Source organism: Muntiacus reevesi, chromosome 22 (genome assembly GCF_963930625.1).
Source record: "Muntiacus reevesi chromosome 22, mMunRee1.1, whole genome shotgun sequence".
Taxonomy (NCBI): Eukaryota; Metazoa; Chordata; class Mammalia; order Artiodactyla; family Cervidae; genus Muntiacus; species Muntiacus reevesi.
Window position 1 is genome coordinate 4,062,266 of NC_089270.1, and position 15,229 is coordinate 4,077,494.

The 15,229-nt window shown below is 56.1% G+C and overlaps 2 protein-coding genes across 7 annotated transcripts in view; one reads left to right on the forward strand and one right to left on the reverse strand.

The window, feature by feature from the left end:
• The first annotated feature begins 353 nt into the window (after nucleotides 1-353).
• CFAP184 (cilia and flagella associated protein 184) lies at nucleotides 354-3,974 on the forward strand. The gene has a single exon (XM_065914253.1). The coding sequence runs from the start codon at nucleotides 630-632 to the stop codon at nucleotides 2,280-2,282; it is 1,653 nt and encodes a 550-aa protein (XP_065770325.1). The 5' UTR covers nucleotides 354-629; the 3' UTR covers nucleotides 2,283-3,974.
• A 3,270-nt stretch (nucleotides 3,975-7,244) lies between these two features.
• The window catches only part of TBC1D14 (TBC1 domain family member 14), a 106,100-nt gene continuing 98,115 nt past the window's right edge, over nucleotides 7,245-15,229 (reverse strand). For all 6 annotated transcript variants that reach the window (XM_065913909.1, XM_065913910.1, XM_065913908.1 and 3 more), the window contains 2 exons: nucleotides 13,569-13,827; nucleotides 7,245-9,775 (listed from right to left, as the gene is read on the reverse strand). In XM_065913909.1, the coding sequence (XP_065769981.1) occupies nucleotides 9,710-9,775; nucleotides 13,569-13,827 (325 nt within the window). In that variant the 3' untranslated portion in view covers nucleotides 7,245-9,709. The remainder of the gene's footprint in view (nucleotides 9,776-13,568; nucleotides 13,828-15,229) is intronic.

Sequence of the window (15,229 nt, forward strand, 5' to 3'; positions counted from 1 at the left end):
GCCGGGCCGCGCGTCCCGCCTCAGCGCGCAGGCGCCCTCGGGCCGACCCGGCCGCGCGCCGCGCAGGCGCCGCCGCGCGGGGGGGGGTGGGGGTGGGGGAGCCGGCCTGCTGCTCTGCGCCTGCGCGTCCCCCCACCCCGCCAACCCCAGTGCCGGCCGCCCCGCCTCAGAGGCCCCGAGGCTCTGGCAAGCGGGCGGAAAAGGAAGCCGCGGCGGGACGCGCCCCGCCCCCTTTCGGTGAGAGCCTACGTCCTCCGCCAATCAAAGCCGCCCCCCGTCGTCCGTGAGCAGCCTCCCATTGGTCTGCTCTGGCCTGGAGGCGGGGAGAACGGGGCAGGGCCCCAGGCCCTGGAAAGCGGGCGGAAAAGGAAGCTCTGCGGGATGCGCCCCGCCCCTTCTAGGTACGCGCCTACGCTCTCCGCCAATCAAAGCCGCCCCCCCGTCGTTCGGGCGCGGTCTCCCATTGGTCTGCTCTGGCCGGGAAGGCGGGGAGGAGAAGGGGCGGGGCGTGGGGCAGAGGCCCAGCCAATCGCCGGGCCCCTCCGCGCGCGCCCCTGGTTGCCCCTGGAAACCGAACAGCCAGCAGCTCCCCGCGGGAGGGTCTGCGGCGCTAACCTGAAGGGAGGGAGATGGACGACCACCCTGGGGACCCCGAGACGGAAGATGGAGAGGTGGAGAGTCTGGCCTCGCGGCTGTCCGGGGTCAAGGCCAGCTCCGTCCCCCCCTCCCCGGTGGAACCCGCGAAGCCGGAGCCGGAGACGAAGACCGTAGAGGCTTCGGAGGAAGGCGCCGCCGCGCCGAAGCCGGCCAAATCCCAGGAAGGGCTGGCGGTCACCGAAGCTGCTGGCGAGGAGGGGTCCGAAGAGCTTGAGAGCCCGGCCGAGGCCCAGGAGGAAGCCGAGCCAGGAAAGCCTCGGGAGGCCGGGCCTGGGGAGCCAGCCGAGCCGGAGCCCGAGGAACCCGAGGAGGAGGGGGAGGAGGAGGAGGACGAAGAAGAGGCTGCGGCGGCGGTGGCGGCGGAGCCCGGGAAGAAGGGAGTCCCGTCGCAGGTCTCTCTGCAGCAGGCCACGGCCGGCAAGGAAGAGGCCGCGGCAGCCCGGGGCACTGCGCAGGAAGGCCAGGTAGAGGAGGACGAAGAGAGCGAGGTGAGCGAGGAGGGGTTGGAGGCCCGGGTCCCCTGGAAGGACGAGGACGAGCTGAGAAACCTGGACGAGGGGCTCGCTGTCGAGCCTCACGACTGGAGCGAGGAGGAGCAGAAGCAGCAGGAGCAACAGCTGCGCGCCGAGCTCCTGGAGCAGTACCGCGCCCTGGTGGTGGAGCGCGGCCGCTACCAACGCTACAACATCTACCTGCAGCACAGGATCTTCGAGGCGCTGCGCAAGAAGAAGGGTGTGGAGGCCGCCACCGAGACGCCCGGAGGCGACAGGGGCGCGGAGCCCGAGGCCTCCGAGAAAGAGCAGGCCTACCTCCGCCACCTGGCCATCCTGGAGGACCTGCGGAAGCAGGAGGCCGACGACCTGCGCTGGTATCACCACGAGCTGGACCAGCTGAAGCTGCAGTGCCAAGAGAAGGTCTCCCGGGTGGACAAGGAGTGGCGGCGCTTCCAGGCGCTCAAGAAGCAGGTGGTGATGCAGGCCATGGGCAGCTGCCGGATGAGGGGCGGTCGCCAGGTCGCTCTGCGAGAGGTGGAGCAGATCCAGGCTCTGGAGGATAAGAAGGAGAAGGAGATGAGCGCCGTGAGGCTAGAGAACGTGCAGCTGAAGCAGAGCCTGGTGCATTTTGAAACCAGGATGAGGACCCAGGAGGACCTGACCGAGGGCCTGCTCCTGATAGACTTTGAACAGCTCAAGATCGAGAACCAGACCTTCAACGAAAAGGTCGAGGAGCGGAACGAGGAGCTCCTGAAACTGCGCCACAAGGTGACCAACAACGTGCAGATAATAACTCACGTGAAGGAAAAGCTACACTTTGTGGACATAGAAAACATGTGTAAAAAGGCAGAGCTCATGGAGATTGAGGCTCAGGTGGCCCAGAAGAGGGACATCTTGACCAAGACTAAGCAAGCCCGAGATGGCCTGCGACTTGACAACATCAGGCTGAATCAGAAGTGTGGGCTTCTGGGCAAGGAATCCCTTCTCCGGGACATGGAGGAGAAGGTGGACAGGACGGAGGTGCTCAACCAGCGCCTGGCGAGCCTGAAGCACCACCACGCTGGGCTTGTTCTGTCCTGTAGAGGCGTGAAGCAGAAGATTAGGGAGGCCAAGGCCTTTCTGCCCTCCTGACTCAACTGATGGGCAACTTCAGTCTCAGCAAACTCCATCCTTCACTAACTGCTGTTCTCCCTTTGTTGCCACTCTCGAAAAGGCCCCTGATGACTGGGATGAAATTGTGTTTTACATTCTTAATTTTTCAGCTTCCAAATTAATGCTGAGCACAGAATTGAGTTAAATATAGAGAAAATAGTAAAACAGGGGCAGGGAAACAAACAGGGGTGGCTTAATGTACCCAACTTCTCATAAAAAGCTGTCACAGACCTTTTTCTCTCTGAGCAGTTCCATAATTTCAGTGTCCTGACACTGAGGAGAACTGATCCTCCTCTATGTTCAAGAGTGTTCAACAGACGGGCAGAGTGCCCAACAAACTCCTGTGCACCAAGCACGAGTAAATCCTCTTTGAATGGATTGAACTGTGTGGTCCTGAATCGCTCGTTTCAGTTGAGACCTCACTAATTCCCTTAAAACTGTTTTGCATGTAAACAGCGCTAGCTTCTGGGGTCATCAACACCCAGGAAAAGAGGGATGAGAAACAGGGAGAAGAGCCTTGTCCAATGAAAGGAGGCTCAGTCTAACTGTGAATGTCTGTTTCTGGCTCAAGGACAGTCTTCAATGCTAGTGAAACATTTTCTTGGACCCACTAAAGAAATGCATTGATCTGTACCAAAAATGAAATTTTGTTTTCCAGTGAAGACAAAATGGTGACTGTATTGTGTTTTGCAGGTGCAAAATATACAGAGTGGTGTGACTGCTGAGTGTCCACAAGCCTTTCGTTTTCAGCAAGATATTTTCAGATCTCAGACCATCACTAAGCACATGATTTTTTACTGTGCCAAATATTAACATGAAGAAAGCCCTGACAGGTCTATCCCCTTAATCTGAAATCAGCGATGGCTGTTTTAAGGTCTCTTTGATGCTTTGGGAGTCAGGGGCTTTATTTCTTTGTAGTCTTAGCTTGAATTTTGAGATGTGTGCAGATTTGGGATTAAAAGTATTCTTCCATCCCTAAATTTAAGAAGGATCATAAGAAGGGTGATCTCTTCTTCAGTGCTAAATACCTTTAGAAAACCCCACTGTACGCAGATGACTCAGTTGTGAGACTATCACGATAACTTTTGTCTTTGGATGACATTTTGTTTTTTAAAGCCAATAAGGAAGGACTGATTAAAATTCCCTAACTTCCACAGCATGAATACTCTTTTACAATATCGTACTTAGTCAAAGCACATAAGCGTAACAGTGAGGAGAGTAAAAAGCTTTGCCTTCCTGCTTCCCTTCTCTTTTTCCTCTACAACTTTTTTCATCATCTCTGTATCCTATTCATCAAGACCAAAGTAAAACGGTGACTCCCTGGCGGAGAGAACTTGGTTTTTCCTGTGCCTCAGACTGGGAACAGCAGTGCCCACTCTTTTTGTGGCTGGGGAGGCTTCAAAGACAAACTGGCAACAGACTCGGTGCCTATAGCTTTTATGATGAGTCTCCCGGCCTTTGGTTCACTAGAGAGAGAACAAGTATTTTCAGCTGACTTTGAACCACCGGCAATTACCCAGGTGGATTTCCTCATCAGCCTTCAACGTGGTGACCAGTAGGTCTCTGAGATGTGGGGGTGTGGGTGTATTCAGTCATGTTTAAGCTGCAAAATTACCGATGTCCTCTCCAATTATGTTACCTGTGCTGAAGATGTTCCAGTTGACTAGAAGGTAATAATCTTCTGTTAACTATTTCATAACGAAGTTCCAATAACTCACAAGCTGTTTCAGACAGACCACGTCCGAGGAAGAACGCCAGGGACCCAAAAATCATCACCCGCCTCCCTCAGCGCCTGACAGCTGTCTGCAGGCACAGCGCCACCCCAGCCTGTGACCCGGCCCGCCCTCTGTGACCGTACCCCAGGAGACAGAGGCCCTGGGAGGCAGACAGGGGGTTTATCATCCTCCCCGCTGACCAGCACAATGAGCAGGAGAGTCGGGCGCAATATATCTGTTGGGTTAATAACATTCACGTTTGTCTCATTTGCTGAATATATTTGTTACTTGAATTCCTATTACGCGTCAGGCAACAAGTCCCATGCCGGGTTCAAAAATGAGGACAGGCAGTAACGAGGATGTCTCAACAACGCAGAGCCGATGAGGACAGGGACAGGGAGGCAGGCTCGCGGCTTTGGGAGGAGGACCCCAGAGACACAAAGTCGTCCGTTCCGGCAGGTCCGCCCCCTTCCTCGAGGGGGCAGTTACAGAGCAGGGCCCCAGTCCGGACGAGAAACCCCTAAAATTAAGATCCTTATCAACACCAAAAGGCTATAAACACCTAAAATTAAGATGATCCTTATGAACACCAAAAGGCTATAAAATGAACACCAAAACACCCCTAAAATTAAGATGATTCTTATGAACACTGTCAAAAAGTACAGGGCCTGAAAAATGGAAGCACAAGACAATCTAAATGATATGTCCACGAAACTAGCCTCTTGGTTTTCTGCTTTCTACATTTTATCCTAGTTTAGAAAATAAAACGCACAACCACTTGCTAATCTTCGGGGAGATGGCCAAGGCCTTTCCTTAAGGGTAGAATCTTTGATTCTCGAATGACTGCACCCATTTTGAATTGTCTATGGCATCTCTTAAATTTCTTGCAAAATAACCTCAGCGCAGACTCCAGTCTCATCGTCTCTCAAATCCTGGCCACTCCACCTCCTCCATCAGGCAGGCGGCTCGGCCTGTGTGCGCCTCGGTCTCCTCGGCAGTCACTTCAGAGCTGTCCTGAGGATCAAACATACTTTAAGGAAAGGCTTAATGCAGTGCCTGGCACACGGGTAACATCCAACATACTAAGCATTCTCCAGCTGTCTCACCCCCACCCAACTCAACAGCATCTGAAAGAGATTTGCCTTTAATGAGACTTTTCAAAGCTTTTAGTGTTCTTAGAAGCAACAGTTTCTTTCCGCAACACTGGTTTGAGATAGCATTTAATTGAATTATGTAAATACAATAACTACTACCATTGGCATAAAAAACTTGAGAACAATAATCAGTGACTTAGGCTCAACTCATGGAAGTAGCTGTGTATGTGCCAGACAGCAGCCGACCAGGCAAGGGAGATTTAGGGTGAACTAGCCTTCCTCTTTTTTTCAAATGATCTGAACTGGATGAGGCTGCTGTTACAGAGGGTTTTTTGTTTCTTGTTGGCATCAGTGGCATGAGGGACGCAGGCACTACCTGGATAAAGCCCAAGGCATCTGAAAAGGAAACACTTCTTCACTAAATGAAAACCATTTTTGGGTGACAGCACATGTGAAATTTTTTAGTTCCTCAGTGGAAATACATGCTTTTCTTTTCGTGTAAGGTCATCTGCAGTCATAATTTAGATTTTTACCACTAGTCAGGCGTGCATGCTTGCTCGGTCGCTTCAGTCATCTCCAACTCTCTGTGACCCCACAGACTGTAGCCCGCCAGGCTCCTCTGTCCACAGGATTCTCCAAGCAAGATTGGAGAGGGTTGCCACTTCCTTCTCCGGAAGATCTTCCTGACCCAGGGATGGAATCTGTGCCTCCTGCATTTCCAGCAGATTCTTTACCCACTGAGCCACCTGGGAAGGGTGTCTTTTATAAAAAGAGAGTGCATCCACCCCCAACACTAGTTTGTTTTAAACTCTGAGGTGGTCTTAGGGTGATGAAGCATGCAGATGCTATGGATGAAAGGGACCCCAGGAGACGACTTCTACTGTGTCCCGTCTGAGGACCTGGCTCTAAGGCTTCCCTCTGCCGGCCACACCCCCCCACCCCGTGCTCCTCCTGGTGACCCAGAGCTCACCCCAAGGCCCGGCTGGGGGCGCCCGCCCCCCGGCCCTGCTGGTGCAGCACCTGCTTCCCTCTCTTGCCTTCCTGGCAGGCTGCACACTTCAGGGGGTGGTTGTCTTTGACCTGTCAGGCCCCTAGTTTCTCTTGGGAAAACACTCCCCAACTTCCACCCTTGCCACAGTTGGCCGGGGGTCACCCCTCAGGGCCAGCCGTCAGGCACGGGTCCGCCTCCTCAGAGCAGAGGTCAGAAGCCCCAGAGCAACACGTTCTCTGGGGAGCCTCGGGCCAGAGTCTGAGTCCCCACTCTGCCACCACGCAGCCGGAGGGGCCCAAAGCAGATCGCTTCTGAGCCACGCCTCTGACACGGCCGCGACAGAGCTGCTGCGGAGATAAATGAAGTCATCCTGGAGACTGAGCCCCAGGCCTGGTGTGGGTGGAGCAGTGAGCGAACCCCCAGCTGTCAACCCTCGATAACCCTCCACCAGCCTCAGCCTGCAGAGGGTGGAGACCACAGGGCAGTGGCCCGGAGCCCTGGGGCAGGCCGCCCGTGGAGAGGGAGGGCGCTGTTTCTGAGCACCGTGCGGGGCGCAGGGACTTCAGAGCAAACGACCCAGAAGCCAGGCGCCTGAGAACGGAAGGACGAGCACGCACACCAGCAACGTAAGCGTCCAACTCTCTGCCCGGCTCCGGGATCTGGTGGACCACTTCACGCTCACCGCCATCGCGGTAGGGCAGCACCGCTGGTCTCCGCCCCCCAGACGGGGAGGGACCACGGGTACCCGCGGACACCCGGCAGGCTCGGGGTCGGGGAAAGAGCCTAGCAGCTAGCCCAGAGAACCTGACGCCCTGCTGGGATGGGTGGCAGGCGCAGGGGGTGGGGAGTGTGAGCAGGTAAGCGGAGCAGGCGCGTGGGCCAGGGGACCAGGGGCTAAAGCTGCCGGCGGTCAGGCTCGAGGGGCAGCAAGCCTGGGGCTCCCCTCAGCCTAGAAGGGGGGCGGCACTAACCTTCCGATCCCGGGACCAAATCACAGTAACTGAACCACCTCTTTTATTTAACTGAGACTAGTAAGTAAGTGCATTTAAAAATATTCAAATAGCACTATGCTCAAAGTCAAATTTTACCATACTTTGGGGAGAGAATGCTAACTTGAAACCAAACGGCAGTGAACATAAGCAACAATTTTACATGACTTTTATTTAATAAAACCACATATTTACAATTCAAAAAGCCCTAGTTTGATACACTTTACTAAATAAACTTAAAGGTTAACTGTACAAGCAATTAAAACATGATATGTAGCAAGTGTTATGAGGAGTTTTCTACCAGCAAACTATTTAAAATAGTCAAAAACGGAGCAGTTAAAAAGTACCCTTTAAAGTGAACGTTGTTCTAGATGGGATTTCAGTGACTGGTGGGGACAGGGCAACCGACTCTAAGGTGCCAGCCGCAGAGGCCCCACCCCTGACATCTCACTTTCTGAACACCAGTGGCACCGGAAGTGGAGAGGGCCGACTTCCCAAGAGGGGGCTGCGTTTCAACTCTCCTTCCGGTTTTCCGAAACCAGAATGGCAAGCAGAGAAGCGCAGCCCTGCGCTGTCCGACAGCCCTCTGCCCTCTGTGGCAAGTGGCTGAGCGACCCTGGACTGGGCCCTCGAACTTCCCAGACTCCGAGGTGGACACATCAGCCAGCAGAGAGCCTGCGTGGTCCCTGAACAGGTCACGAAAACTTCCTCTAAACTACAGATCTGGAAGTGTTGCAGAATGGCCTGAAATCCTGCTTAAAAACTCAATGCATATACGGTGCTATCCGAAGAGACTTACGTCGAGCCGTCTGACAGCCACGTCGAGGGCTGGGGGGCTGATGGCACGTGGAGGCGCACACACACATTCGCAGCAACTGCCCGTGGCCCCGGCCGCATCGCTTTCTGTCACCACTTCGGGAACGTCTTTATGTACAGTAAGAAAATATATACATCTTTCATGAACAGAAAGCCCACGTCATGGGATGAGACCACCTACGTCCGCGAGGAACGGCGTGAAGGGGCCGGCAGCCCGTCTCCAGGCCCACCCCGGCCCGGTTACACTCAGCCCCTCACCGAGTCCGGAACGGCTGCCCCGGAGCTCGGTGGAGACAGAAGGCCTCCTCGAATGGGTCAGGCAGGTCGGCGATTCGAGGCCGAGGCAGGAAGTGGTGGGGGATGCTCTGCAAGCTCCCCGGGGAGTTCAGCCAGGAACACGAGGGGGGAAAGGACATGTGGGACAGAGCCAGGGTGGAGGACATGAGGACCGGCCACCGACTCGGCAACTTGCTTTGTACCTGAAGTCATCGGCAGGCACAGCAGGTGGAGAAAAACCTATAAAAGTAACGCCGTGGTTAGGCTCCACCCCGAGGGCGGACGTATGGCTGAGAAGGGCGGCTGGGCGGCAAGTGGCACAGGCCTGGCCTCCCGAGCACTCTGGAGACCGGTGCGCCTGGGCACGCGCACGTGGGAGCCTTGTCCATGGGGACGGGGCTGTCCTTTGGACTTCTCCATGCCGACGGTCTTCACGTCTCTGAATTCGGATAACCAAAGCTCTTAAAGCCAAGTTCGCCAAATGAGTCAAGGAAAAGCTGGGACAAAAAGGTGGCGAAATGGGGAGGGGGGCGGGGGCGGGAGCCGAGGCCGCCAGCAGGGACGCTGAGAATTCCTGACAAGGTAATTGGGCCGCTGGAGGCGTGCTGCTCACGCCCCGCTCCTCACTGCCAGGCCGTCCTGTCAGTGAGTCGACAGTGCGAGGCAGTCAAGCGCGGCCCCGCCCCAAGCGTGCTGGCCCGGCCTCCTCCGAAACCAGCGGGCAGGCAGGGGCCGGGCGTCTTGCCTCCCCCGGCCGGGCTCAAAGAGACCGGCTGCGCGCTAAAGCCCACCGCTACTGTCGCAGGGTCTGTGTGAGCCACCGCTGCCGGACAAACAGGGGTGCAGTCTCTGGGACAGCGAGGCGCCCCCCGGAACCTGAGCGTGCGCTGTCAGCCCCGGTGCTGGAATTTTGTCAAGGCAACGTGGTAAAAGGTCAGCCTGAAGGTCAGATCGTGTGTGTTCCGGGGAGCCCACCGCACCAGTCAGCGGCTGTCCTCCGAGAGCCCGTCTTCCTGTCGTGCTGTCTTTGGTAGGCGGGCTTTAAAAACAAGACCTGCAGCTCTGGAAGGATTACCTCAGCAACTAAAATCAGCAGTCCCTTTGCGACTAAAATATGTAGATATGAGCCAATGACATCTCTGAGGTCTCCCAAATAACATTTCTCATGCACCTTGGCTAACGAAAAATTGTAATGTACTTTCTGGTAGTTGACATAAAAGCATTACAATTTAATTAACTTTTGCTGAATGAGGGGAGGGAGTTCGCCACTGCCCTGTTTTTAAACCATGCAGAATACGCAGTGGTTAGCCATGGTCACCATTCCACTGAGCTTCTTAAGGCTTAGCCTTGGTTTAATTCTTTAAAAGTGTTTTTTGTTTGTTGTGTTGTGTTTAAGGCCAACTCCAGCATTAGGGATTAAACATGGAAACAGCCCGTCCTCCGGAGCTGCCAGGGCATCCGCCTGAGGCCACACAGGTGCCGCGTGGAGCCTGCTTCCCAGCCGAGCGTGAGTCCACCTGCCTTGTCAATGTCGCAGAGACGGGCTTCCTTTCTCCATCTCCCTGCTGTCCTTCTGCAAGGCGGTCAGCACCTGGCAATCACAGGGAGACACCAGTGGGCGACGGACGACACACATGGACACAGGTCCTCACGGCCCCCCCGGCGGCCACTCCGGTCCACCTCCACACTCCTCCAGACTCACCTTCCTACCACGGAGCCCGGGTCACACACTCTCTGGGCTAGGACGTTAGCCCAGGGGCTTCCCTCCGGGCACCAGCCGCCAATGTCAAGGCAGGGCTACCGGGCTCTGCCCCTTCCAGTCTGGCTCCAGCCCCCGCGTGCCCCACCAGCGAAGCCAGGCTTCCTGCTCCAGAAGGTTCACGTGCCCTCTGCCCTGTCCCTCTCTCCTCACCAGGGAACGAGCAATCCTTCTAAGGCCCAGGAGACACCAGCTCCCTGCCAGGCCTCCCTGAGTGTCCCCAGGGCGACCTAGCTCCCTCCTCCTCACTGCTCTGAGCTCTAAGTTAACACCTTTATTTTTAAAAACACGGCATTCCACTCTGATTGCTTACCAACAGCAGGGACAAGACGGGCCCACTTACTGCAGCCACGCAGAGCACCGCCAGGCACCGCCCACAAAGCAGCCACGTAACCGGCACAACGTGGGAGGCAGGGCGCGGCAGACACATGAGCAACCCGCTAAAAGCCACAGCGCTCACATGAATCCACACTTACACGGGTCTCATTTTGGAACCAAGGGAATCTCCAGAGCACCAGTTCCTGAAACTCCTTGGGCCCAGCACTGGACCACTTTAGGCAAAGTACAAATTACAGGGGGGTAAAGCAGAAACACTGCATGAGGGTTTCAAATAAACGGCACAGAAGGGCTAATGGCAGGTCAAAGCCCCCCTTATCTTCCTCTGAGTGGGTGAGATGGCCAGCCAAACACAACCGCTTGACTGTTTGGTAAAGCTCAGCAGGGTCTTAACCTTAAGCACCTTATTTAAGAAAAACAGGCACAAACCACAATTCCCGTGGGACCTGTAACTAAGCAAACTCACTGAGAAGCGCGCGGTCAGGCTAACTCCTATTACCGCCCCACTGTTAGAGGATGTCCCACTATCCAACAACCTCTGACCTGGTCTTAACCGGTAATTTTCACCTAAAATGCAAGAAGCAGAATGACAGGTCTGGATTCAACCCGTCTGTGTGCGCGTCTCTGCGGGTGTGGGACGGGGGCGGGGTAGGGCCAGTGAAACGCAAAGGGAGGTCAGCAGACCACAGCTGTGCGCGATGAAAAGCCAAGGCAGCAATGGCTGAGTGATGGGCATGGTCATCAGGAAGGGCCCTGGCTCTCTGAAAATGCTTTAGAGCATCGGTGCAAGTGGCCGAGTCCCAGGAGACTCCAGAGCACGCTCACACACAGGCGGGCGTGCACCTGTGCGGTCTGGCGGGGACCCCCACTCAGAGGCCCTGCCCAGCCCAGCGCTCTGCAGTCGCCATCCCCAAACCCTGGACACTAATTCTGAACGCGAGGCCCCACACCTTCGTTCTGTGTTGCCCATTTATTTCTTAATCAGAGAAAGGCTCGTCTTCCCTCTCACCAGATCCCTGATAATTATATAGCCAGGCCTCCTCACACAGGAGCTCAGGTTCCTGTTTTTTTCCTCAGCTTACTGACACATAACTCACATACCATACATAAAATTCACCGACTTCATGTGTCCAATGGCTTAGTACACTCACAGGTGACGTGCGGGCCTCGGCACAGCCAATTTCGCGACATCTTCATTGGGGCGAGAGTAAGCCTGCCCTCCGGCCATCACAGCCCTGGCCCCGCTGAGCACGGCTAGTCTCTGCAGCTCCCCCCCGACACTGCACAGCAATAATGGGACCACGCAGGGTGGTCTTCAGGGTCTGGCTTTCTCACCCAGTGGAGTGTTCTGAAGGTGCACCCATACCGTGGATGAGTCAGTACCTCACTCCTTTGCATAAACTGAATATGCGTTCATCTCAGGAACGTAGTTCACAGCACACCAAGCACAGAGCAGCGCTCCCGCCCCCGGCCGGTGAGACCAGGGGAGCATGTCACGGTGTCACGGTACTCCAGGCGAGCATCACCCCAGGGCCCGCAGGCAGCTGCGCTCTCCCTAAAGACCCAGACAGGAAGGAAGTCCACCAGCCAGAGAGCACCCCAGGAGGTGAGACAGGACCAGCTTGGGGCAGGGCGGGCAGAGACTGAAGGGCCCAGGGCAGAGGGAACCCTCTCTGGGTAACAAATAAATAGGCACTGAATTGTCTGCTCTAAAAAGGGTGAAGTTTATGGTAAATTATTAAAGCTGTTACAAAAATAAATAGGCCACTAGGATCAGAGGAAGAGAGTCAGATCACCTGTGAAGTAATCTGGCCAAACGTAAAAACTGGGACCCTCCTCGAGCCTCCAGGTCTGTCAATTTACAGGAAAGAGAGAAGGACCACGATGAACACCACCACAGAGACAGAAGCAGCAAAACCCGGACTGTGAGAACTGCTACTGGACGTGACCTCGCTTCTTCAATAGATAAAGGGGGAAGGGAGCAGTGGAGAGGAGGAGTAAGCCTGTGCATTAAAAGGAGGCGCCAAAGGCTTTTCACCCAGTTACAACGTGCAGGCCTTGTCTAGATCGTGATTTAAGCCAAGGACACAGCTACGGCAGGTGTCTGAGAGCAGAAACCTGAAAGTTGACTGGATACTTAACAGGACACGGGGTTGGTTACTCTCTCTTCTTCTATTTTGAATGTGCTGTCAATCTTCCACTAATAAAAAACCCCATAAATCAGGAACAAGCGCTGTATGGCATACTTCGGCAAGGACAGGCCTCCCCCAGGACTCGACGCTCAGGCAAACTGGGCAGACACAGCGCCCAGAGGCCGGGGGCTCTGTGTTCCCTTTTATGTGATAAAGACTACGAGCAGACAACACCGGACCAACGCCACAGGGTCAGACACCCGGAGGGGAGTCCGGAGGGGAGGCGGGGGGCCTGGGAGAGGTGGTCCCGGGAGGACGCGCTCCCGAGCGCTCGGCTGGGCCGCCCTGAGGGCAGCTGCCAGAGCCCCAGCAGCCCCAGCAACACGTCCGGGGAAGCCCTCCCCCTCCCTCCCCTCTCCCCTCCCCCTCCCTCCCCTCTCCCCTCCCCTCCCCTCCCCTCTCCCCTCCCCTCTCCCTCCCTCCCCTCTCCCCTCTCCCTCCCCCCTCCCCTCTCCCCCCTCCCCTCTCCCTCCCTCCCCTCTCCCCTCTACAACTGCTGAGGACTCACGGCCCCTCTCTGGGCCTCCTCTGCCGGTGAGATGGTGACAGGCCAGCCCCCTTGGCTCTCTGTCTCTGGGATTTAAAAAACGGGGGAAGCCTGCTTTACAGAAGACTGCCAGGCAGAGGGCCCTGTGCTCCTGGCAAACCAGCGGGTCTGACTCCGATGTCAGTGCGGGAGGGTGCTGCCACTGTGGCTTACTCAGCCAGTCGTGTCTGCCTCTTTGCGATCCCGTGGACTGTACCTGCCGGGCTCCTCTGTCCAAGGGATTCTCCAGGCAAGAATACTGGAGTAGCTTGCCCTTTCCTTCTTCAGAGGATCCTCCCAACCCAGAGATCACACCCACGTCTCCTGCACTGGCAGGCAGGTTCTTTACCACCTGAGCCACCTGGGAAGCCCCTGGAGGGGTGGGGAGGTTCTTCTTCTCCAGCTCCTTCCCTCAACGGAGACCCAAAGCGGGAACGACTGCCCAAGACCGCCTGTGGCAGAGCCAGGCCCCAAACCCAGGGCACCTTCCAGAGGGCCGGTTCCTCACGGGGCGCTCCACAGAAGCCGCTTCCTCAACCAGACAGGGGGTAGGGAACAAAAGCACACTCACCTGAGCCCACTTCTTGTTTCGACTCTGCATCTGAATGCTGGCGATGGAAGCAAAGAACTCCTCAGCGGGCAGGTCCTCGGGCAGCCGCGTGAGGAACTGTGCCACGTGAATGAAGTCCATCCTGGTCAGGACATCCTGGAAGAGCCTGAGGAGGCCCAGGGCCGTGCGGAACAGGAACTCCTCCCCGTCGCGGCAGAACACATCCCAGACCCGGCAGGCCAGGTCGAGGGGCAGGGACTTGCTGTAGAGAGTAAAGATCCTGGGGGAGAGAGGGGGCGTCAGATCCCAGAGGGACCATGGCGGAGCCCTGGCTCAGGGCCCATTCTCTCCGGTGCACCTGAGTTTAGGCCCTTTCACACTTAATGTCCTGGGGGGGGCGGTGGGGTGGGGTGGGGTGGCGGTGAGGTGTGGAGCTCTAGGCATGCATTCACACTGAAGGTCAATTTAAACATTTTCTAAAACAGCATGATCAGCTTTCACAAAGAATCTCAAACAACGGACAGTTTCTGAATTAGACAGCAGGTACTTCTGCATGCAACATGTTTACCTCGAACCTACTGTGTGCTTATTACTACTCTGAGGCAGGCGCTAGACGTTAATAAGGCAGGCAGAGCTTAGTTTGGTGGGAAATAAAAACAGCAAACGGACATGTAGAACTGAATCGACACGCGCACACCCGACGTCTGAGGAGCGCTGTACACCTTCCTCCCAGCAGGGGTCACAAAAGGAAGAGAGGAACATTTCCAGGTAAGTCTGACAGTGGACTACAAGAAACTGATCTTATATTTAAAACCACCAGGTGAAAACAGTAAGCAAAACACAGATATGCATTCCCTTAAAAAACTGTGACAATCACAATTCAAACCACCAAACACAGTCTTGGGTGACCAGAGCACGTCAACAGGTAGGTGAGCCCAGGTTGACTGTGTGGAGCAGTCCTCCCGCCGCCCGGGGCCGCATCCGAGGCGTCTCCTGACCCCACGCCCAGACAGACGCGCCCACCCACCTGGGCTCCCCTCCACTCCGAGGCTCTGAGGACGTGCTGTCTGCCCCCACCCTCCCCACGGATGCCGCCCCCAGGCGGGGAGCCCCCCATCCCCACCCTACATGGGACACAGCATCTGGCATCTCCACGCACACCAGTGTCCGCAAGCTCCCAGGCCACTCCAGGATGTCACAGGTGTCAGGGAGCGGGTCTCGCTGCCTTCCGACCAGACAACCCTCACTGCTCCTGGGAAATCACTTTTCCACAGGCTGCAGCATTTCCTTAGTGCCCACGCTGACCCCAAGAGACAAGCAAGGGCCGAAGGCACCTGAACTCAGGGGCTGCGCTCAGGCTTCAGGCCGCCGTGGACAGGAGGGCCTGTCATCCAGCCTTTAAAGCAGGACTCTCTCCTGCAGCGGGGTCTACACCACGCTGGCAAGTCTGCTCACAAGCTGCAAGGCTCTCTGCCTGCCAAGACCTCCAGGGTGTGAACTCCACCCTCATCCCTAGAAGCGTGCTCTGCCCCAGGAAGAGCCTTTCCTCCAGGACCTGGGGGAACAGGCATGCAGTGAAGGCAGAGCATTCAACACACCAAGACCCCATAACACTCAGTACTTTGCTGACAAAGCTCCGTCTAGTCAAAGCTATGGCTTTTCCAGTAGTCATGTATGGACGT

Coding starts and splice junctions, on each gene's coding strand:
- CFAP184 (XM_065914253.1), top strand. CDS start 630: ATGGACGACCACCCTGGGGACCCCGAGACGGAAGATGGAGAGGTGGAG.